Below are 24,235 nucleotides of genomic sequence, written 5' to 3' on the forward strand. Positions count from 1 at the left end.
GCTAAAGGAATCTTTTTCTTGATTTTCTAACTAAATGAAGCCATGAGGGTGAAAAATGTCTCTCTTTCAAATTTCAACATGGAAGGTGGAATTTGGGTGAAATTTTAGCAATGTTGAAAGAAGGTCATGTTGAGAAACATATAGTCATATTTTTGGCTGCAATTTTGTTGCCACATATGAAAAACAGTAGATTGTTTGTAAACATTGTGTAAGTTCTTTCTCCCATCAGAAAATAAAAGGAAAAGAAAAAAACAATTCTGGCATAGGGCCTCACACTTAGTTTTTTTTATTCTTTTATCAGCAACAAGGATTGGTTCATTAATTAAAATATGTGAAGTACAGACTGATGACCTAAATGTCATCCCCAAGGATTACATCCAAAGTTACGAGGCCCAATGTAGATGCCGCCTCGTAGCCCTTTGTTTGGCTAAAGTATCTGCTAACCCATTTGCACTCCGCCTGGTTCACCTAAAATCAGCATTTATATCCCTTAATAATCCTTCCACTTCTCTAAAGATATGTTTAAGGGTCCATGGGACATGTCTAATGCATCTTGCCTAAGATATAACAACTTTTGAGTTCCCTTCGACTTCCACCTGATGAAAACCCAATTGCTTTTCCAATTGAAGACCCTGCAATAAAGCTAGTAACTCTACCTTTGTTGAGTTTGTAATGCCAATTGGCCCTGAATATAGAGCCAATATCTTGCATTCTGCATTTCTGATTGCTCCCCCAATTCTTGCCACTCCTGGGTTGCCCATAGAGCTTCCATCAAAATTCGGTTTTACTTTGTTAACCTCTAGTTGTTTCCACTCGACTCTTAGAGTTTCTGTGTCTCTAGAGGATTGTGCTATTTCTTTCCATGCCCTTAGGATGTCAGTTACAGAGAAAACTTGAAAATTGTCTAACATTTTTATCCACAATGCAACCCTCAGTTTTATGTTGTCAATGACCTCTTCCAAGGCTTTAGATTTTCCAGCAAAACTTTCCTCCCAGACTCTCCAAGCAATAGCCACTTTAGTATCTCTCCACATTATCCTCCCTCTTTTCTTTGGTTGCCTCAAGAAGTTAGGGTTGAAAATGTCTGTCACCTCTTGGGGAGGGTCCCACCTGCAGCCAAAGAGAGAACAGAAAAATTCGCAAATATGTAGTACAAAGGAGCAGGAAATCATTAAGTAGGAGAGGGATTCTCCACTATCCCTACAAAGAAAACACATATGAGGATAGAGCCAAGTGAAGGGCCTCCTTTTCTGCAGCAAGTCACATGTTCCCTACAAAGAAAACACATATGAGGATAGAGCCAAGTGAAGGGCCTCCTTTTCTGCAGCAAGTCATATGTATTTACCTTACCAAGGAAAAGAGTCCAATAGAAAGCTTGAATTTTTTTTGTGGGGTAGGCTTGCTCAAAATTTCTTTCTCCAAGAGAACAATCCCTTGGGGCCTAGCAGAAGCAAGATGGCTGATGAAAGAGGAGCAAGGGAAAAGCCCATCTGGGGAGATTACCCGGAATCTAAAACCCTCCAAATTGGACTCTAAGTAAACTGTTCGCAAAGTCCCAAGGAGACCAGTCAACAAGATACACTGTCTTTCCCTAAGGCCTTTTTTGAATCCAAGGTCCTAGTTGATACCTGAATGGGAAGCCACACCCAGATTAGAAATGGTTTCATTCTTCAAGTCAGAAATGGCATAAAGGTCAGGGAATTGATCCTTGAGTGGTGATTCCCCTACCCAAAGGTCTTCCCAGAATCAGATTCTATTCCCCTTTCCCAGAATTGATCCTCATCCTCCACATTAATTCCAGCAATTCCACTTTTGTTCCAATTAATTACCCTCAAGTCTTAATCAGTAACTTTAGGTTTCTCACCATTTCCAGATCAAGGTTCTCGCAAAACAAATTGTATCATTAGCGAATTGGAGATGTGAAACAATTACGTGGTCTTTGACAACCCTCCAACCCCTAATCAGGCCCTGGGCATCTGCTGCAGCAATCATCTTATTGAGGACCTCTGTTACTAAGGTGAATAGGAGAGGAGAAATGGGGTCCCCTTGTCGTAGACCTCTCTTAGCCGGGTAGAAGTCTTTGACCACTCCATTAATAAGAATGGAATAGTGTACTGACTTAATGCAGCCTTTAATCCACTTCTTCCACCTTTCTTCAAACCCAAGCCTTTCCAAGATGTCTAGCAGGATGTCCCAATTTACCATGTCATAGGCCTTTTCTAAGTCCAACTTGCAAACCAAGCCTTTTTCCTCTTTTCTTCCTTTTCTCAACAACACATTCATTTGCCACAAGGATTTGATCCACAATCTGTCTCCCTTCAACAAAGGCCCCTTGGAAAGGAGAAATTTTTAAAGGTAGGACTTGCTCGATCCTCTCTAAAAGAACCTTTGCAATGATTTTGTAAAGACTCCCTATCAAACTGATTGGTCTGAAATCCTTGGGAGATTTTGCCTCCTTAGGTATCAAGGAGATAAAGGTGGCATTTGCTCCAAAAGGGATCTTGCCTTTATGGAAAAATTTTTCAAACACTTCCAAGAGGTCAAATTTTTGGAAATCCCAACACTCTTGATAGAAGGCCTTAGTAACTGGGGCCTTGGATCTATCTGTGGAAAATATTGCTCCCTTAATTTCTTCCAAAGAGAATTTTCTTTCCAATTCCTGGGAATATCCTTAGAGATTAATCCAATCCAATTCCAGTAAATTTACCCTAGAGGCTTTGGTGATTGAGAAAAGATTCTTAAAATGGTTGACAAAAGCCCTCACAATCTCTTGAGGCTCCATTAGTTCCTGACCTTCTGCTTCCACACTAAGAGTGGTGTTTCTCTTTCTTCTTCCATTGGCCAATGAATTGAAGAATTTGGTATTGCCATCCCCTTCTTCAATCCACTTGTATCTAGATTTCTGTCTCCAAGAAATCTCTTCCTTCCTTAAGATTTCCTCTACTTCAACTTTATTGTTCCATCTTTCCTCCCTCTCCTCCTGTGACATGGTTCTAAGAGCCTCTTTTTTATCCAGTTCTTCAATCCTAGAGGTGATTGAATCTTTGATTTGTTCAACTCTTCCAAAATGCTCCTTGTTCCAAGCCTTTATTTTCTCCTTTATTTCTTTAGTTTCCAACAAAATCTCCCAATTTTCTTTCTTCCTAAAGGCCCTAGTTCAACCCACCAAATAGGACTTCCCTGTCAATGCAAATAGGACAATGATCAGAGGTTACTCTAGGCAAGGATCTTGAGGTTAAGGTCCCCCACAATTCCTCCCAATCTAGTGAGAAAAGGAATCTATCTAATTTAGAACAGATCAGAGGGGACTGAAAGTTTGTCCAAGTAATCTCGTTCTCTGTATGAGTTTGGGCGACAGGCATTAGTTAAAGCCCAAGCAGTCCCATCAAAAGAGTTTCTAAATTTTAAAGAGACTGAAAACTGACCAATTAGCTCTTCTTCACAGTCCAAAACCTCATGTTTCCAAATTCTTAATATCCCCCCAGAAGCTCCCCATGAGGGAGCAAAGGACCAATTAAGACCTCTAGTCCCCCAAATACTTCTTATCCAACTCCTATCTATCTCTACTAGCTTGGTTTCTTGGATCAATACAATGTCTGGTTTTTCTTCTCGGAGAGCATTCCTTATTAACCTTCTTTTTTTATCGCTACCTAGGCCTCTCAAATTCCAATTGATGACCTTCATGATACCAAACTAAGAGTCCCTAAAAGGTAGTTGGGAAGCATCAATCCCCTCTTCTTCTCTCCTTTCTAGAACATGTCCAGTTTGCATAAAGTGGAACCCGCTACATATAGTTTGTGAATGGGAAGCATCAATCCCCTCTTCTTCTCTCCTTTCTCACAATTAGTTGAAACCTAGAACATGTCCAGTTTGCATAAAGTGGAACCTGCTACATATAAGTAGTCGATCAAGACTACAATCAGTCTTGAATCCAAAAGTAAAAGAAAAGATTTCAGAAGGAGAAAAGAAGAAAAAAAGAGGGAGAAAAGCAGAAGCACACAAAGGGTTTTAGAAAAGGAGAGAGAGGGTCGAATGAACTGATCTGTCGACCCACTCTTAATATTTATATGTTTACTAATTGTAAAAAGGCCGAATTGCCCTTATTGCTTACATGGCAAATAAACTAATAATAAAGCTGAAATAACAACAAAACTGAAATAACTACCAACTAACATTGACATAACTAACAAAGAATACATGTTGTGCTGCCATACGAACACAGTGGGGACCACAGCCGTGAGGTCCGCATCAATGTTCTCTACACTCCCCCCTCAAGTTGGGAATAGATATTTGTCATTCCCAACTTGCATAGGTTTGCCTCTAACTTCTTCCTTGAAACAGCCTTGGTGAGAAGATCTGCGAGCTGCATGCTAGAGGTGATATACGGGAGACACGCTTCTTGAGATGAAACCCTTTCTTTGACCAAATGTTGATCAACTTCGATATGCTTAGTTCTGTCATGTTGTACCGGGTTGTGAGCTATATTAATAGTAGCCTGATTATCATAATACAACATTAAGGGATTCTCATAATCAATACCCAACTCTTCAAGTAATGACTTTAGCCATTGGATTTCAGCCACACCATTAGCCATCGATCTATATTCAGCTTCAGCACTAGAACGTGAAACAACACTTTGTTTCTTACTCCTCCAGGAGACAAGGTTACCTCCTACAAAGGCACAATATCCAGAAGTAGACCTCCTATCATCAATACTCTCAAGCCAATCAGCATTTGTATAGACCTCTATCTTCATGTGATCATTATTCTTGAATAATATACCTCTACCTGGACATCTCTTCAAGTATGTTAATATTCTCTCAACTACAAGGAGGTGAGTAGTTCTCGGAGAATGCATGTATTGACTGACAACACTGACTACATAACTGATGTCTGGTCGTGTGAGACAAAGATAGAGGAGTTTTCCAACTAATCGTTGGAACATAGCTTTGTCCTCAAGAGGCTCTCCACCCTCTGCATTGATCTTGTGATTTTGTTCAATGGGTGTATCTGTAGACTTAACACCCAACTTTCTAGTTTCTGCTAATAGATCTAGAACATACTTCCTTTGAGAAATAAAGATCTCGTGTTTAGATCTAGCAACCTCAATACCCAAGAAGTACCGTAGCTCACCCAGATCTTTCACCTCAAACTCTTGATGGAGTTGTTTAAGAGACTCAATCTCACTGTTATCATTCCCTGTCACCACAATATCATCCACATATACAGCAGGCAAGGTCAAAGAAGAGTCCACTCTTTTAATGAACAATGTATGGTCTGATTGGGCTTGTACATAGCCGGATTTTCCAAGGGCTTGTCTGAATCTATCAAACCAAGCTCTGGGGGACTGCTTTAGTTCATACAAGGCTTTATTCAACCGGCAAACCTTCTTACCTGTCCTTGCATCATAAAATCCGGGAGGTAATTGCATGTAGACTTCTTCCTGTAAGTCTCCATTTAGGAAGGCATTTTTAGCATCCATCTGGAACAAGGGCCAAGAATAACTGGCTGCAAGGGCTAACAAAACTCGAATAGTGGTCATCTTTGCCATTGGAGCAAAAGTCTCCAAGTAGTCTATACCATAAGTCTGAGTAAATCCTTTTGCAACTAACTGGGCTTTATACCTTTCAATGGAACCATCAGCATTATGTTTCACGGTAAATACCCATCTACATCCAACCAGTTTCTTTCCTTTGGGCTGGTCAACTAACTCCCAAGTATTATTCCTCAAAAGGGCATCCATTTCAACCTTCATTGCTTCTTTCCACTCAGGAACTGACAAGGCTTCCTGCACTGTTCTAGGAATAGGAATATCAGTATGGATGTGAGAAAGGACTTGTAAAAGGGAGACAGGCGATCATAACAGAAACTGGGAAATGTAGTGAATTGTGGATGTGGTGCAACGCCATTTCCCTTTACGGACTGCAATAGGGAGGTCAAGGTCATCCAAAGAAGTTGAAGTAGCAACAGTGGAAGGTATCTCAGTGGGACCTGGATCTGATAAAGGGACTGTAGTACCTGGATCTGGATCCGTAGAAGGAACTGGGGTTGGTCGGGACTGCTGATGACCAAAATCAACCTGCCTCCACCGCCTGTGATAGACTTTCAACTCCTGACACCTCTAACAACCCTCCCCATTACATCCCTCATCACTCAATGGAATGAGTAACGGGACTTCTGATGAGTTAACCCCACTCTCACAAACCCTGACTTCTGATGAGTTAACCCCACTTTCATAAACCCCATTCTCACTACTCTCCCCCTAAGGAGAAACCCTAGGGTAATAGGGTACCTCCTCAAAGAAAGTAACATCCATAGAGACAAATCTCCTCCCGGAAGTAGGTTCATAGCAGCAATAACCCTTTTGAGTTTGTGCATAACCGAGAAAAATGCATTTGGAGGCCTTAGGGTCAAATTTGGAATGATGAGGCCCAAGAATCTGAACAAAGCAAGTGCAACCAAAGGTTTTAAGGGGAACAGTAAATAATTCTTCGTCGGGGTATAGAAGGGTAAACGGAGGCTTCAAGTCAAGAACCCGTGAAGGAACTCGATTAACGAGATACACTGCTTTAAGAATAGCATCGCCCCAGAAACAAATAGGCACATTGGATGTAAACATAATGCTTCTAGCCACCTCCAATATGTGCCTTTTCTTCCTCTCGGCAACCCGATTCTGCTGCGGTGTATAAGGACAAGTACTCTGGTGAATAATCCCATGATCAAGTAGATAAGAGGCCAGTGGCTTTGTAAAGTATTCTTTAGCATTATCAGATCTAAGGATTTTGATTTTGACCCCAAACTGGGTTAAAATCATCTAATGAAAGGTTTGGGTCAGAGCAGGAACCTCATCTTGAGAACGCATAAGGTAAAACCAAGGAAAACGGGTATAGTCATCAACAAACAACAAGAAATATCTGTACACCCCCCCCCCCATAGAAGGGATGTGATACGGGCCCCAAACATTGGTGTGCACAACATCAAAAGAATTACTACTTTTATTACTCAAGGAATAAGATGTTTTACAATGCTTTGCAAGCTCACAACTCTCACATCTCAAATTTGACATCTGAACAAACACAAACAAATTAGGAAACAAACTCTTCAAAGACCGAAAGGATAAATGACCTAATCAATTATGCCAAAGCATAACCGGACTAACAAACTGAGAAACAAAAGACTTCTTATCTTCATGATCTCTCCAATGAGAACTTTCTCCAAGCAGATAGATCCCATTCGTCTCACGGCTAGTCCCAATCACTTTTTGTCTCCAAATCCTGAAAAACACATTGGTCAGGGAAGAAAGTTACTGAACAGTTCTGATGTTTTGTAATACTACTAACTGAAAACAAGTCAGTATCAAGCTTAGGAACATGCAAAACTAAGGATAAGGAAATGGTATTAGACAACTTGATGTCTCCCTTGCTAGAAATGGGAACAAGGGAACCATCAGCAATGGACACTTTATCTCTACCAGAAGATAAGTGATAGGTAGTGAACAGTGATGGCAAGCTAGTCATATGGTCAAATGCACCTGAGTCTATTACCCAACAATGTTCAGTGTTAACTGGAGCTGAAGCATGGTAAGTTGAGGCCCGAGTACCTGAATGAGCAAAAGCTGATGTGGAAGGAGCTGATGATGACTGAGATGATTGAGTTGAATTCCCAACTTCCTTTTCCAACTATGTTAGGGCAGCCCGAACAGCAGCTAAGGTGTCTAAAGGCGTGCCTTTTGTGCCTGATGAGGATGCAGAATCGGTATTAACAGCCATATGGGCATTACCCCTTTTGTTTCTCAGTTTTGTTGGGACTAGATGAGGGTGCAGCTTCCCACATGTGTCTTTAGTATGCTTAGGTTTCTTGCAATGTTCACACACTAGATCCCGCTTATCTTCCTTCTTTATATCCCTTTCTGTATCACCCCCAGACTTAGGCTTAACTGCTGCCAAGGCTGGTGGGAAGGGCTAATGCTGCATCATAACCTTTCTCCTAGTCTCTTCACTATGCACCAATGAGTAGGCTTGAGATAAGGTCACACTGTCCCCTGTTAGTATCTGTTGTCTCACAATATCATAATCAGAATTCATACCAGCTAGGAATTCAAAAACCCTATTAGTCTCCACTTGCTTTCTATGAGTCTGCATCCTTCTGACTTTCCCACTCAAGTGTTTCTAGATGGTCAATTTCATGCCACAAAGATTTCAAAGTAGAGAAGTAAACGGAGACTGGTTTCTCTCCTTGCTTGACGTTATTAACCTCACACTTCAATTCATAGGCCCTAGCAACATTAAGGGGTTGGGAGTAGGTCTCTTTCATGACATCCCAGATTTCCTTGGCTGTTTTTGCCCACAAAGAGTTTCGGCTGATATGTGGTTGCATAGAGTTGCACAGCCATGTCATATCCAAGTAGTTCTCCTGAACCCATTTGGTTTGCATTTGGTCCTCCTTAGATGGTTCTTTCACATCTCCCAATAGGTAGCTATGTTTTTCTCTACCCTCTAATAGCCATCATGGCCGATTGGGCCCACTCTAAGTAATTGGATCCATCAAACCTCACAGTTGTAATCTGAAATGCATTCTCAGACATATTACCAGAATTGCTAGTCCCAAAGGCACTTTCCCCTTGATTCTTGAACTCCATTCTTGGTTTAGAATCAGCAATCAAAACCTTTTAAAGCTACTGTAATAGGAAACAACACCTAAGCAACTAATAACAACCGGCCTAGGTCTTCCACAAACAAAGGGAAACAGAATTCTATATGAACTTAGTGCAGATCTGATCTGAAACCAATCGACGGTTCTGAATGTTTAGGGTGAACCCAGTTCAGATCTGATCTGAAACCAATCGACAGGTCTGAATTTTAGGGTTTTCTCTCAAAACCCTAAAGAGAAAAAAAGTTTCAGCCGCACCTCTCAGAATAGACCAAGATGGTGGTTCTTTCAAGGTTGTTCTCAAGCAAAAAACTTACTTTGTGAAAGAAGATCTCTGGCCGCCACCTTCTGTCTGATGCGAAACCTTAATCTTGGGGATCCGAAGCCTTTTCTAATTCTTCCTGACTACTGGAACTCTCCCAGCCTTCTACAACCTTCTTAGTAGTAGCCGCACACTACCAGTAGCCTCCAAGAATCAGCTAATCCTCCTTCTTAGTCTCCCAGCCCTAGGCAACTCTCATGTGGTCGGCTGGATCAGACTCACATGAGAAACCCTAATCCTTGCTCTGATACCAAGTAGTCGATCAAGACTACAATCAGTCTTGAATCCAAAAGTAAAAGAATAGATTTCAGAAGGAGAAAAGAAGAAGAAAAGAGGGAGAAAAGCAGAAGCACACGAAGGGTTTTAGAAAAGGAGAGAGAGGGTCAAATGAACTGACCTGCCGACCCACTCTTAATATTTATATGTTTACTAATTGTAAAAAGGCTGAATTGCCCTTATTGCTTACATGGCAAATAAACTAATAATAAAGCTGAAATAACAACAAAACTGAAATAACTACCAACTAACATTGACATAACTAACAAAGAATACATGCTGTGCTGCCATACGAATTTCCCTGCTAATGTAATTTAACCAGTAATCATCAGATTATCAAAATCCTCCATGTCAAAACCCATTAAAGTGCCCTCCTACACTCCAAGGGGTAGTTTCAGGGATTGTAAGCAATCTTCAAATCAAGAACAGAAAGACTGATCATTTTCTGGTTTGGTTGAGAGTGTACTTTATCCACTTGAATTTTGGTTGTTAATAAAGGGGAGGAACAAGAATCCTAAAAATTCCTGTCATCATTGTTTTTAATTTATTGATATTTCTGATGGAATTTCTCATTTGAGAGGGGTCAAGATGTATCTATCAAGTGGATACTAAGAATTACATAGTTCCAATGAAATGTTGACTGAATTTAACCTTTGTAGTACAGCAGTATATGGTTTTGTTATTGTTGAAAACAGATCTTTAATATGCAGTGTTGAATGGTAGCTTATATTTTACCATCTGTCTGCCACAAACTTATACCATATGTACTGAAATGTTGGTGATTGAACTCCTTTTGGTTTGTTAAGGACAGTAATCATACATGCTTGTGATATAAAATTTGTTCTTTTGGTGATTGAATATTCTTTTACATCCAGATTGATGAAGAGAATGAGCATTCTCAGAGGCAAAATCCTGCTATTTATACACAATCATTGAACTCAGCTGCAAGAGGACTTTACAGGTTTGTCTCTTGAGGCTGCTAACTTAGTTTTTTCTCTGTGTTTACTGGAAACTAATCTAAGCACTAGGGATGTCAATAGATCGTATGAACCAGTGTTTAGAAAACTGGACCGGACCAACTGGTCAGACTGGTTGAACTGTGACCTGGGACACTGGCCAGTTCGATCATTCCCTAGAAACCAGACTTGATTGAAAATGGGCTGACCAGCTGGTTTAACCAATGAACTGAGCAAAACTTCTTTCCTCTAAAAGAGGTATGGGTAGAACTTGGGAGGCACCCACTGAAGTGTTGGACTTATTCAAAACAGATATTTTGGGTCTATGTACTCAAAGGCAAAAAAAATCCTCTGGCAGTGTGTGAGGGGTGCAGTTCTTTGGGGGTTGTGGTGTCACTGGTGTGACATAAATGCAAGACTGTTTGAAGAGAAGTATAAACAGGTGGAGGAGGTGATAGAACTCACAAAGATAAAAGTGGTGTATTGGGCTTAGTGATGGCAGAATTTAAAGATGTGCCTCTTGTTGATTTGATTAGGGATTGGCAAACAGTAGTGGTTTTCCAAAGAAGCATACTGGTAAGGTTGCTATTATTGGGGTCCACCAGAATGTGGAAGGACCAAGTTCAATTTTGATGGGTGCTGCTGTCTCAGAAATACGTGATCATCAGGTGTATGGGGTGTTGTTAGAGATCATGAAGGCAATGTTATGCTTAGTTTTTCAGGCTTGGTGGGACAACAAAAATCTCCAAGAGCAGAAATGTTGGCTTAAATTCAGGGTTTAAAACTTCTGCACCAACAGGGTTTAAGGGACATAATAGTGGAGGGAGACTGTCAAGTGGCTGCCTCACTAGGGTTCCTCCCCAAATGCCTTGTTCAGCTGGGTCCCTAGAAGCAAAAATGGTGTTAGCAGATTCTTTAGCAAGATATGGAATGGAGAGGGATGTTTTGCTTTGGAGTTGCCCTAGACTGGGTTGTAATTTGTAGAACAGGAATCTGTGGTGGGGAAATTGTTTTTGCTTTATTAGTGTACTTGTTCTAATGCTTTTCACTTATGCTGTGTTTGCTTTGAAGGAAAAGGTAGGAAGGGAAAGGTGAAGGTTTCCCCACCTTTCCCTACCTTTTCCCTCAAACCAACATAGCCTTAGTGAACAGTTTTATTTGATCAATGAAAATATTCTGTTATTTATCAAAAAACAAAAACAAAACAAAAATGGTTTCCCGTCAGTGTCAAAAACTGACCAGGAAACAGAGCCACTATTCCGGTTGGGTGGTGGATCGGCAGTTCAACTGTCTGGATCCAATAGGCTGGCCCATCTTAAAAAAAAAAAAAAACTGCAGAAATTTGAGCATCTCTAAAATATTATATTCATTATATTAAACAAAAAAAGTATGATAAATGAAAATTATTGTTATTAATGATGGAAATGTATAAAAATACAAAAGAAAGAGAAAAAGGAAATTAATGTCTAACCCATGGCCCGCTGACTGGTCAAACAGTTCAGCAGTTCAACCAATTGGGTCACCTGATTGTTGACTGAACCAGTGCTTTTTTTACAAGTGGTTTGGGAATGAATGGTCCTGAGAATCTGGTTTATTGGTGTCATGGGTGGGCTTTGGGCCTAATATATATATATATATATATATATATTGTGGGACAGAACAGGCCAGACTGGACTGAACTAGAAATGGTCACCCCTAATTTGTCTGGGTGGTGGGTTGACTGATCTGACTGGCTAGTTCACGAAAGTTTTAAAACATTATTTCCCATTGAAGCATCTTTTATTCTTTGAGATTTTTGTCTCATGCTTCATAAATAGATAGGTCTTGTTCTTGTGGAATATCTGCAATCAAGATTACTATATGCACCGAATTTCTGTTTAATAATCTTTATATTCAGCATGAACTTTTGTCTTTTTGATTGTTATGAGATTCTCTCCATGTCTTAATAACGTTTCTGCTAATGAGCATTGATCTGTTTTTGATGCTATGGTGTTAGGATGGGAATTGTATTAAGTCATCTGGTAACCCCTCTGTCATCTGGCTCTGTTGAAGATGAAACTATTCTTGCTCTTCTCGGGGCCTTCTGGCCTATTCTTGAGAAACTTCTTAGGTCTACACACATGGAGAGTGGTAGTCTATCCACAGCAGCATGTCGAGCTCTTACACAATCAATCCAATCCTCTGGTACATGTGGTACAACATGTTTCTTTAAAGTACCAGTGATCAAGGTCTTTTTGGCTGAGTATATTCATATAATTTCTTATCTATTTAATTTGCAGGCCAGCACTTCCTCATGCTATTGCCTAAAGTATTAGATTGCCTATCTACAAACTTTGTTTCATTTCCAAACCAGGAATGCTACATTAGAACGGGTAAGGTGTTAATCTATGATATTGAGAATATGTAGCCAATTATCTGTTTTGTGTCTTCTTCATTATGGGATGTTTGCACACTTGCTGAACTGTATTTAGAAAATGTATCTGTTTATACCATGCTTGTAGTCTTAACTGTTTGTCTCTCTTGCAATTTTCAATAAAAAAACTCCTTGATTGAATAAGAAGAAGAAAATTTGAAATAATAAGAGAGGTAGAAGAAGAATAGAAGAGTGAAAATAAATTGAATCAGTGTCATTTAATCCTTATCCCAATTATATGGGGTTGGCTACACAAATCCTATTTTGCTGTCTCACTATGTGCTTTGTGTTTAGGAGTATATCTGCTCTCTCTTTGCTTGCAAGTGGGTTCCCCCTCAAGATGTGGTAAGCCTTTTAAGTCCCAACTTCCTGAGGCAACCAAAGAAAAGAGGGAGAAGAATGTGAAGGGTAGTAAGAGCAGCAGCAGTCTGGACTATTTAGGACTTGGGAGGAGAGGAACCAAAGAACTTTCAATGATAAAAGAAGGACCGAGGAGCTGATAGAAGGCATAAGAGTTAGATCTGCACATTGATTAAAAACTTTGGAATTCAAAGGAGGCGACCTGGCTGGTGCCTATCTCCAAATTTGATGTGGACAGAAAGACAATTGCATGCAGTGCCTCAAGTATACAGCAATAAGCGCAAGAAATACCAAGCTGAAAACAACAAAAATAAGTTGGATTTTTAGGGATTTCAGACCTGAACCCGAAGTAAAACTCCTCCTGGAACAGTCCGCAACAGTGACAATGGCAGCAAGCTGGCCTCCCGCGCGGACACGCAGCGATGGAGGGATTGGAAGGTACCAAAATGAGTTGACTCCTCAAAACCCAAGCTCCCAATGCTTGAAAACCCTAGTTGGGGCTGAGCTACAGATCAAACAAGAGAGAGAACCAAAAGACCCCTACAAAAACAGCCCCCTTCTCTTTTATAAGACTCACTGGCTTGCTGGACAAGCTAGTTAACATTATTTACACATAAGCCCCTAGAATGTTTCCCTCTCACCAACAACTCCTTAGGAACAAAACTAACTTCAAATGAACACCTAAAAGATAACTTTTGTTACAAAAAGACCCAAGAGACCAAAACCCAACAGAAATGCACCCAACTGCTCCTGACCAAAAATCCGGTTTATAAAATGACGAAAACACCCCTGGTCCCAAACTATCAACAAAGCTACCCAAGGACAACAATTTGGGAACCCACTACAAAAATCATGCAAAACAGAATACATTCACACATTTTTTCTTTTTTTTTGCCTCATCAAAATTGGTGTGCTTTGTGTGAATCAAATGGTGAAACTGCTCATCACCTTCTCATTTCCTGCCCGAAGGGGAAGGTTACTGTGGAAGTGCACAAGAGCTGCAGTGGTTTGGACAATTCGGGAAGAGAGAAACAGGAGAATTTTTGAAGGGGAAAAAGAAGCAAAGAGTCTTTGATTGAAAGCATATTGATAAAGGTGACACATCGAGTGAAGACAACAAAGCTGTTTTGTGACTTTGTTGTTGATGGCATTACAAGAAATTGGGGAGTTATCACAGCTTCATCTTCAGCAAAGAAGAAACAAGCAAGAAATTGGGAGCCTCCAGGGAATGATTTCTTCAAGCTAAATTTTGATGGTAGTTGCTTTGGAAACCCGGGTGTTGCTGGAATGGGAGGGGTAATAAAAAATGACAAAGGAGAATTGGTTTTCTTGTACTCTGGACCTTTAGGGGAAGGGGATTCCACGGTTGCAGAGTTGAAGGCAGCCGTATTTGGAGTTCAAAAATCATGGGAGATAGGGATCAGAAAGTTGGTGATTGAAGGAGACTCAAAAGTGATCATAAGCTGTTTGAATCAAGAGGACAAAATTCCGTGGCAAGGAATGAGTTTAGAAAATTCAAAAGATTTTCATATCATTTTACCTCCCCCTCTTTTACTTAAGGTTTCACATAGTTTCATATCATTAATAAAATTTCTTGTTACTAATAAAAAAAAAATTCAAAAGATTTTCAAAAGACATGTTGGTAGCTTTGCAGTGCGTACCCAGATAAGCAAACTGCATTGCTGATCATTTAGCTAAGGGGTTAATAGAGGGAATTGATTTTGGGCTTCTTTATAGTATAAACAATTTCTGATGTTGCTCTAATGTTTTCTGGGGTAGCGGCAGTGATTTAAAAGGCGTGCCTGAGGCATGCCTAGACGCACAGGCGAGGCGCATTTTAGGGTAGGCGCTTCACCCAGGTCCTAGGCGCCCTTTCTAAAGGCACATGCCCGGTGTGCCTAGGTGTGCACCTGATGCGCCTTGCACCTCCCCAGGACCTTTTTAAAATTCTGCGCCTTTTTCTTTTTTGACCCAAATGGTTGGGCCAGGGGCTCTGCCCCCAAACCCCCCTGCCTCAAGGAGCATGGCACAAAGGCAGCTCATAGAATCAGGAATGTAATATGTTTTACATCACATTAGCTACTTTAACTAATGCAATTGAGGAAAAAAAGAAATTGTGGGTTTTACATGCTTGAAAATGGTTTATATGTTTGATTTTACTTTTAAATTCACATTTGAATATTCTTTACATGTTATGTTTATGTATTTTAATTTTAGATAATAGGTTTTTTAAAACATTTATTTTAAATTTAAAGTTTATATTTTTATTAATATTATGTTTAATCTTTTTTAATATTTTTGCTTTTTTTATTTTTTTATTTTTTTTATTTTTTTATTTTTTTTATTTTTTTATTTTTTTTATTTTTTTTATTTTTTATCATTTTTTTTATTTTGCGCCTTGCTTCAAAAAGAGGTGCACGCCTCGCCTTGGACCTCAAGCACAAATTGACCCCTATGCCTTTTTTTGTGCCTTGCGCTTTTAACAACACTGAGTAGCCGAGGCTACTCAAGATGTTGTAAATTTATTTTCTAACAATAAATCTATGTTTTTTGCTCCTGATCAAAATAAGTTAAAATCTTTGAAATTATTTTGAACATTCTCAGTCATTGATTTTGTAAGAACTTGGATAGAAGTGACAAACAGGAACAAGGAAAGAAAAGTGCATAAGAATTGGAATCCACCAGCTGTTAGCAAGATAAAACTGAACTTTGATGTAGCTACATGAGTGATCTGGGGAAAGCAGGTATAGGGGATGTTTTCAGGAACCACTTGGGCTCAGTAGTGGCTTGTACTCTTGGCCAATTGGAAATGGTGGCTCAGTCAGAATTATTGGCACTGCTGCAAGGGGATTGAAAACTGATTTTATCTTGGACAAGGAAAATCAATTCAGTTCCTTGGATCTACAGGCATGCCTTGAGGGAAATAACTTACCTTATTGAGGTAACTCAACACCACTTTCAATTGGGTTAACTTGGACTGCTCCACTTGTTGTAACTAATTTAATTTTATAATGCTTAATGATTTTCTTTGCTGATAAAAAAAGATCTATTAAGGAGAGGCCGGATGTTGTGTTGTTGCAAAAATCAAAACTCCTGGATCCAGATAGAAGGTGGATTAGGAGTTTCTGGTGCTCCAGGCAATGTTTTAAATTTCATAATCATATCATAAACAGTAAAGGGATTTGAATCAAATTGTATCATAAATCATAAGTTTTTTTCTGATTTTTCTTAAAGTTGTCAAAAAACTATATAAAATACCCAAGTTGTACAAAATTTTGCAAGCTGCATTATTGAAAACTTGCAGTGCCAACTCCAAAAAAAAATATTAAAAATAAGCACATATTTAATAATTAATATAATATTATCACTACAACATTATTATTGAGTTATCTTTATTCCTAATTTTTTTAATTGAAAGAAAAAGAACAACATTTTCTCTAGTTTCTATTATTTCAATTGTTAAAATTAAACATGCATCACAAGAAATACTAAAATGAGAGAATAACTACTAGGTTGTGTAGAGTCTGCACAGATTCGAGAACAAAATAATTCAAATTTTAAACTAGACATCAGTATTAAATTCTAAAGTTTAATACAAAATGAAAATTTTAAGCTACACATCAGTATTCAAGGATGAAATACATTACTATTAAGTTGTCTTTATCCCCATTCTTTTTCCGTGCCTTCATGGATGCATTTTAATTCTAAAGTCTAAGGAAAGTCTTAATACACATGAGATGTTCTGTTTTCATGGTAAAAAGAAGACAAAAAACAAGAGAATATAAAAGGAAAAAGAAATGGAACAAAACCCCTGGTTTCATGTGTAAAGAAATACAAAATGAAACAAGAAATGGGGCAGAGTCCTTGTTTTGCATCCAAAAATGAAGTCAAAAATAATAGGGCGGAGCCCCCTGCTTTGTATCAAAAGTGATGGAAAGAAATGGAGCAGTCCTTGTTTTATATCAAAAATGATGGGAAAAGAAAATGGGGCAAAGCCTCTGCTTTTGTTGAAACCGATGGAAAAAGAAATGGGGTGCACCCCCTGCTTTTTGTGTAAAACAGGATGGAAATTGAGTTAGCCCCTGGTCTTGCATCAAAAAACTAAATCTTTCTAAAAAAAATAAGGCAAAGCCCATTATTACAGCAAGAGAAAATGGGGTGTAGCCCCTGTTTTTTGTTTAAAAATGGATAGAAAATAAGGGTTTCAAAACAATAGGGCAGAGTCCCTTGTACAAGAGGGAAAACAAGAAAAAGAACAGCAAAGAACAAGCCAAAATAAGAAGAAGATAACAAATAACAAAAAACAATCAGTAGCAATTGGAAAAAATAAGGGGGAAATACTACCTTTCATGTGGAAATAGGAAAGACTTGGCTTTGGAGCTTCATGCAACAGTGAACAGTCATAGAGTAGGTTTTTTCTCCCACAAGCTTTTCATTTTGAGAATTTAAGATAAGAAACTATAATTATAATTAAAAAATGAATAGTTTATGTACAGGTTAAGAATATAAGATCCTAATATGGGCTTCTTTGAGGTTGCACCAATGGGTTTGGTACAAAGGCAGCTTGTAGAATTCAGAATACATTTAGCTATTTAAAGTAATGTGATTGGAAAAGAAATAAAGAGATTGATAGTTTCACATGTTTTAATATGTTTTATATGTCATGTTTGATTTTATTGAAGAATGGGCTGAAATAAAGCAATAAAGGTTGAACCTTTGTGCTGGGAAACCATGAATTTCAAAATTCTTGATTCAGTCTAATATTGAGAAACTGAGTTTCCCATGAGAAACAGTTTTCTCTTTGGATCAATCTAGAATAACCGTGCCAATTTGAACAACTAATTGGGAAGAGTGTTATTTGATACGAAGTCCACAATTGCAGCTCCCAAAGTGGTATGCACACCCAAAGAATCAAGCCCCAATCAATCTCCAAGCTAAAGATGGCGCAGCTCAAAGTTGAGATCTAATCTTGCTAACAGCATGGAGGATCAATGCTGAACTTTGTGTAGTCAATTGCCTTGATCAAATCCAACAATATTGTGCACTCTTAATCCTCTTAAGAAACTGTAGTTTTATAGAAAAACTGGAGAAGAAAAGAGAGAAAGGAGCTCTCTTTTCCCTTAGGTCAAACTAGGGTTTTGGGTGCAAGAAGTCTTGATTGCATGCTTAGATCTCCCATACTCTATCTTTTATAGGACTCTTAGAATCCTACAAGGAGTTTTCTATTTCTATCCTGCTTAATTAAGAAAGCTAACAAATAGGAAACAATCCTTACAAACTTAGGAATTTGGGAGAACTAACTAGCTTCCTAATTCAACCCTAAGTTTCCAACAAATTAACTACCTAGTCAAACTAGCAAGTTGGAAACAAACTTGCCTCTTAAGAAATCCTTGTTCTCTCATACTTTGACCAGCCCATAGACTTTATCTTTGTATGGCATGGGACCACTAAGATCTCAGATTAAACTAAATGGGTTCAGCCCACATACTTGATTACATAGGCTGAATTCACGAAGTCTTACTTTGTGAATTGTTCCAACATATATTGGGCCTAAATTAGGCCCAACATTATGTATCAAATAGGGTTTGGATTCCAGTTATCCTATGCCCAAGCCTAATGGTTTAAACTGAGAAAATGCCCATCAGGTTTCAACCCAAGTAGACATTTGTAGATAACCTCTCAGCCAATAATATCAAAACACTGCTGATAGGAAAGGACCTCTTTCCTGACTGCAAGATGTAGTGCCACACTCTCCATTCAAATGGATCCTGGGATTAAAACCAATGTACAGACCTTTTTAAAATTAAAATATTTATAAATATAAATACACTTTGCAGAACTAATTTCAAAACAAGTTAAAATCCACTGCTGATAGTTTTAGGTTTCCACCAGAGATTGTAAACCATGATATTCTCTTTAGGGACAGCGTAGCTAATCCATCACAATGATCACCCACTCAAGTATTCTTCTAGTCTATTCCAACATACTTAGGTATTTGGCCCCAGAAAGATCTGACCAGTTGGATCAAAAGCAAGTCAATCTAATATCCAATGTGGCATCACTATCAAATTCAAGGGTTAAGTGTGACTTTCTAGTTTTACCCCTCTGTCTCCAAGGTCTAGGGTTTAACTAAAAATGGCCCCATGTAGTGTTTCTCAAAACACCCACCTACTATTACCTTAGTTCTAACTTAAGTAGTTGAGACAAACTACTCCATCAACTTGGTAGTACAAGAATGTTACATCACTCCTGTTGGAGCCATAGTTTTCAAGGCGCCAAGGCGAGGCTAGGTAACAGGGGGGTGCCTTGTCGCCTAGTCGCCAGGGTGATGGATTTTTTTATGTTGAAAACATAGATCCTAGGGTAGTTCCCTAGGTACCATAACCATATTTCCTTAATAATTATTCATAATTTTCGTAAGTATAAAGTTCATATTAAAGTATAGAAAATCAACATATTCATGAAAAGAAAAATATGAAGGAAAATAAATTTCAAAAAATATAGGGGATGAACCCTTATATTCGTTATAGGAAAAGAAGAAAAGAAAAAATAATGGTAGTAGTAGTAGTAGTAGTAATAGTAGAAGAAGAAGAAGAAGAAGAAGAAGAAGTAGGAGTAGAAGAATATATGGAAGAATAAAATGTGCTGACTAGATAAAATTTAAGTTCTTCCTTACTTATTGGTTCAGGTTTTGAAGTCTTTGAGGGTTCAATACAGCATTTAGCAATGTTTGTGTTGATTAAACCCTAATAAATAAGAAAACAATAAAAATAAATTAGTATATAAACACACAAAATGATTATTTTGGTTTAATAATGTATGTTTTATAATTATAATCTCAAAAAGGAATGAACAAAAAGGTATTTTATATTTGGAAGTAAAAAAACTGCTTGGCGATTAGGCGAGGCGAGCCTCAAAGGGCGCCTTGTCGCCTAGGCACCCGCCTAGGCATCGCCTTGACAACTATGGTTGGAGCTGACGACATATACTATCTAACACATGTTTTATTGTATATTTTAATTAAGCCAATAGAAATTTTAAAATATGTAGTTTAAAGTTTAAGTTTAAATTTTCTAAACTAATATTATTTTAATATTTTTTTTTGCAATTTTTTGCATATTTTTTGAATTTTCAAAAATTTTTGCACCTTGCTTCGAAAAGGCGCACACCTCACACCTTAGCGCAAAAAGGCCCTTTCACTTTTAGAACACTGAGCCATGTTTACCATTAACCAGATCCGTTGACATCTCTAAATACTTGCCCAGAACAAATGCATGCATTTTCCCTTGAATTGTGTATTCACCTTTTCTTTGCTTGTATCCACTGGTGTTGTGCTTTGTTCTGAAAGAATTAGTTATGATACATGAGCCTATAACTATGTAACATGCTTGCAATAAGGTTTTCTTTTATATTCTTAAATGTTCATGTGATGATTCAATGCATTTCACTGATCCCTTGTCTTCTCTTTGGGAAACCAATTTCTATCAGCTGCTGTTGTTATTGAAGAATTCGGTCATAGAGAAGAGTATGGACCTTTATATGTTAGCACCTTTCAAAGGTTCACTTCTGCGGCTTCAATAATGGCTCTAAATTCTTCATACATTTGTGATCAAGAGCCCGATTTGGTTGAGGCCTACACTGCCTTTGCATCTATGTTTGTTCGTGTCTGCCCCAAGGTTCTAAAATTTTCCTTTTACTTTTTTCCAATCAGTAGGTTCTCCTACACATTCCTAATCCTTTGCTCATCACTTCTTTTGAGAAATAAGTAATTTGTTGAAAGGAACAATGCTCATTTTTATAGTTAAGTATTTCTTTTTATCAATTTTCTCCTAAGAAAAAAATGCTTATCAGATGGTTGTATACATCCTTCCAGGAAATACTGGCTGCTTCTGGTTCTCTTCTTGAAATTTCCTTCCAGAAGGCAGCTATATCTTGCACAGCCATGCATCGTGGGGCAGCATTAGCAGCCATGTCATACATGTCCTGTAAGTATAATATATCAAGAAATTGACTTATGTATGGTTTTGTTAATTATAGGAGGAATAGTTTGAAATGAAAATCTGTTATGCCATATAGGATTTTACTCAACTAAGCTTTGTCTCGTCTATATGGGGTATGAATTTGAATACTGTTCCACTATTCAACTTTGTTCAGTGTCATATCCATTATTAAATCTTTTTTAAACCCTAAAATTTACTCCCAGTGGAGTTGTAGCCACACCTCAAGGAAAAAAAAAAAGACTTACTGAAATCTCAAAAAAGGAATGCTATTGCCATCACCTCTAATAAATCTTTGAATATCCAACAGTAACTTTTCCAGGCAATTGAAAGTTGCTTGGATCTACTATCACAAGTTCATAACCTAGTTTAGAAACCATATAAATTGTTAAATTATGGTCCTGTAATTCATTCCTCATTACTTTGTCCTTTTTGGTCTGCCCTACTCTTCTAGACCCTTGACTCTTCAATTTGTCATTGTCAGACGGGATTGTTTAAGAAAACTGTTGAACAAGTAATGCTAAGCAGGTCATGATGACCATCATTTTCAACAGCTCCTAGCAAATAAACCATCCAAAACTAGGGCTGCATCTGGGCAGGCTTGACCAGGCTTGGGGCAAGCTTGTGTTGGGATTGGGCTATCTGAGGCCTTAACTCAAGCTTGGCTCAAGATTTTTCACTTTTAGACCTAGGCTTAGCTTGAAGCTAGAAGATTTAAATTCAGGCCCTTGAATTTGACCTGCCCAATTTGTAAGCCTTCCCCAAACATGCTTTGGCAATCCCATTGCTGTATGAGATAGTACCTTGGTTTTTTTGAGTAGCTGAAGATGCTAGAGAGCAGACAAAAAAATGATATTCCAAGGATTTAAGCAATTCCAAGTCAATCATATTCTTTTTGTTAATAGAGATATGGATATAATAGCAGTCTTGATTGTTTATGTGGATGAAACTGCCATCACTAGCAATTAGGAGTCATAGATACAAAAGTTGGAGTTTCTGGGATCACGGTTTGAACCCATAGTAACACATTACTTCATCCTTGTATTTATTCCTAATATGAAAAGTAACATTTCAATGTAGAAACATCAACTCCCCTTTTTTAACCATACTTTAGTATGATAAGACTTTGAATGGAGTTGGATTTTCAAATTCAAACTCTGTTACCATCTCTTGAGGCACCAAAATATTGCAAATGCTGCTGTCAATGGTCATGTTACAAAAATGTGTCTCACTACTAATATGGGTGCATCATAGTCTTCTTGAACCACATCTTCTTCCATTTGATTGACAAGTTCAGGCAGACGTCCATATCCTTTGCATCATCACCATAGTGCTCCTTTTCATGCTCATTGGTAGCTTAATTCACTTGCCTTGCCCAGCATTGACTTGATGCATGTCCTTATTGTTGTCTTCTATATCAAATAATATACTGCCCCATCCCTGTAGTTCATGAACCACCACCTCCATAACTCCTTTCTTGTTGGTTGTAAGAGTTAGTAGGTGGTCTTTAGGACTGAGTTGAGCTCTCATGACTTGGACCAATATCTGAACCTTTTATCTTTGCATTTAGGTTGTTGTTAGTTTGGAGTCTACTGCTGAGTTGGCTTAATTGATTTTCTACTTTAGTTTCCAATTAGACTGTCCAAGCTACTTTTCATCATGGTTATAGTTCCACTAAATTGTATATATTTTCCATAGGTCTACCATGTAACCAGTGTATGACCTGACTATCAGACTTGTTGATCTATATACTTGTTTGCATCTTATGGAAGTTAGCAATTAAAAGGCAGGGTTGGCAAGATTTGTTGTATCTACCCACAAATCTTAATCAAGTAATGTACTTGCTAAATACATTGTCAGTTCTTATGCTCCTATGAACTCTTTGTAGGTGTAAATGATGACATCTGAATATGCATATTGGTCTTTGAGTTTTCCTATTTGTCCTGTTCATTAGGCTCTTTGTTTCTTGTTTATGTTTCCTGATGCGCCTGAATCCTTAAGTTTATTTTGAACATTAGTTTTTCTTTCTTTTTTGGGGGGGGATGCACCTCAAACGTTGCAGGTTTTTTAGAGGTTGCCCTGACCTCATTGTTGGAATCCATGTCTTGCATGACCGAAGGTTCATTCAGTGCAATGGCAATTCAGGTCATATCCCATAGTGGTGAGGGACTCATATCTAATGTGATATATGCTTTACTTGGTGTTCCAGCAATGTCAAGGGTAAATATTTTATTTACCTCTCTCTCTCTCTCTCTCTCTCTCTCTCTCTCTCTCTCTCTCTCTCTCTCTTGCATATATATTCTTTGTATCAAAACCAATGCTCATAAATATATCCAGATTTTTAGTAAGGATCGTTGCTCATATAATGAGTGTTAATCAGATGACGTTTATGAATTGGAACAAATATTTGATGGTGGGTACAACCATTTCAAAATGCCTAAATTTTCAATATTCCCATAAACAAATGAAGGAAAAAATTAGGATGAAAAGGTAGCTCATAAATATATCCAGATTTTTAGTAAGGATCGTTGCTCATATAATGAGTGTTAATCAGATGACGTTTATGAATTGGAACAAATATTTGATGGTGGGTACAACCATTTCAAAATGCCTAAATTTTCAATATTCCCATAAACAAATGAAGGAAAAAATTAGGATGAAAAGGTAGCTCATAAATATATCCAGATTTTTAGTAAGGATCATTGCTCATATAATGTGTTAATCAGATGACGTTTATGAATTGGAACAAATATTTGATGGTGGGTACAACCATTTCAAAATGCCTAAATTTTCAATATTCCCATAAACAAATGAAGGAAAAAATTAGGATGAAAAGGTAGAAGCCATCAAAGGTTGGAGATTAATTGTGCAGGATTTAGATGAATTCTTTTCTTTCTTCTCTTTTTCTATCTGAGATCATCTTAAAATCCCAGTGAACGATGTGACTGGTGAAATGAGAGGTTATGCCAGGTTTAAATTGTGTTCCTATAGTTGGTCTTTTATGCATGGTTCCTTCACTGTAAGGGATAGCTATAGAGCAACAAATATTACTAACACATAGTATATTTTCTTTTATTGCATCAACGTTCTTGTCAAGATAGCTGAGGGGCTAATTCGCTTCTTTTTCTTAATAGGTCCACAAATCTGCAACTATCTTACAACAGTTAGCAGCAATTTGCAGTCTAAGTGAGAGGACTACCTGGAAAGTGGTTCTTTCTTGGGAATCATTACATGGATGGCTACAGTCAACGGTCTCTCTCTC

General features: G+C 38.1%; 1 protein-coding gene across 3 annotated transcripts in view; it reads left to right on the forward strand.

Annotated features, from left to right (window-relative positions):
- Positions 1 to 24,235, forward strand: part of LOC148853278 (ARM repeat superfamily protein) — a 117,002-nt gene that overhangs the window by 92,142 nt on the left and 625 nt on the right. Inside the window, exons 17-23 of one of the 3 annotated variants that reach the window (XM_088983559.1) lie at positions 10,123 to 10,208; positions 12,200 to 12,387; positions 12,483 to 12,575; positions 20,465 to 20,652; positions 20,850 to 20,961; positions 23,036 to 23,193; positions 24,108 to 24,224. In XM_088983559.1, the coding sequence (XP_088839685.1) occupies positions 10,123 to 10,208; positions 12,200 to 12,387; positions 12,483 to 12,575; positions 20,465 to 20,652; positions 20,850 to 20,961; positions 23,036 to 23,193; positions 24,108 to 24,224 (942 nt within the window). Of the gene's footprint in view, positions 1 to 10,122; positions 10,209 to 12,199; positions 12,388 to 12,482; positions 12,576 to 12,910; positions 13,249 to 20,464; positions 20,653 to 20,849; positions 20,962 to 23,035; positions 23,194 to 24,107; positions 24,225 to 24,235 lie in introns of those variants that run through there. The other 2 variants (XR_016112720.1, XM_088983560.1) reach the window with 2 other exon arrangements.

Source organism: Nelumbo lutea, chromosome 4 (assembly GCF_056320005.1).
Source record: "Nelumbo lutea isolate HS-2025 chromosome 4, American lotus-T2T, whole genome shotgun sequence".
NCBI classification, from domain to species: Eukaryota; Viridiplantae; Streptophyta; class Magnoliopsida; order Proteales; family Nelumbonaceae; genus Nelumbo; species Nelumbo lutea.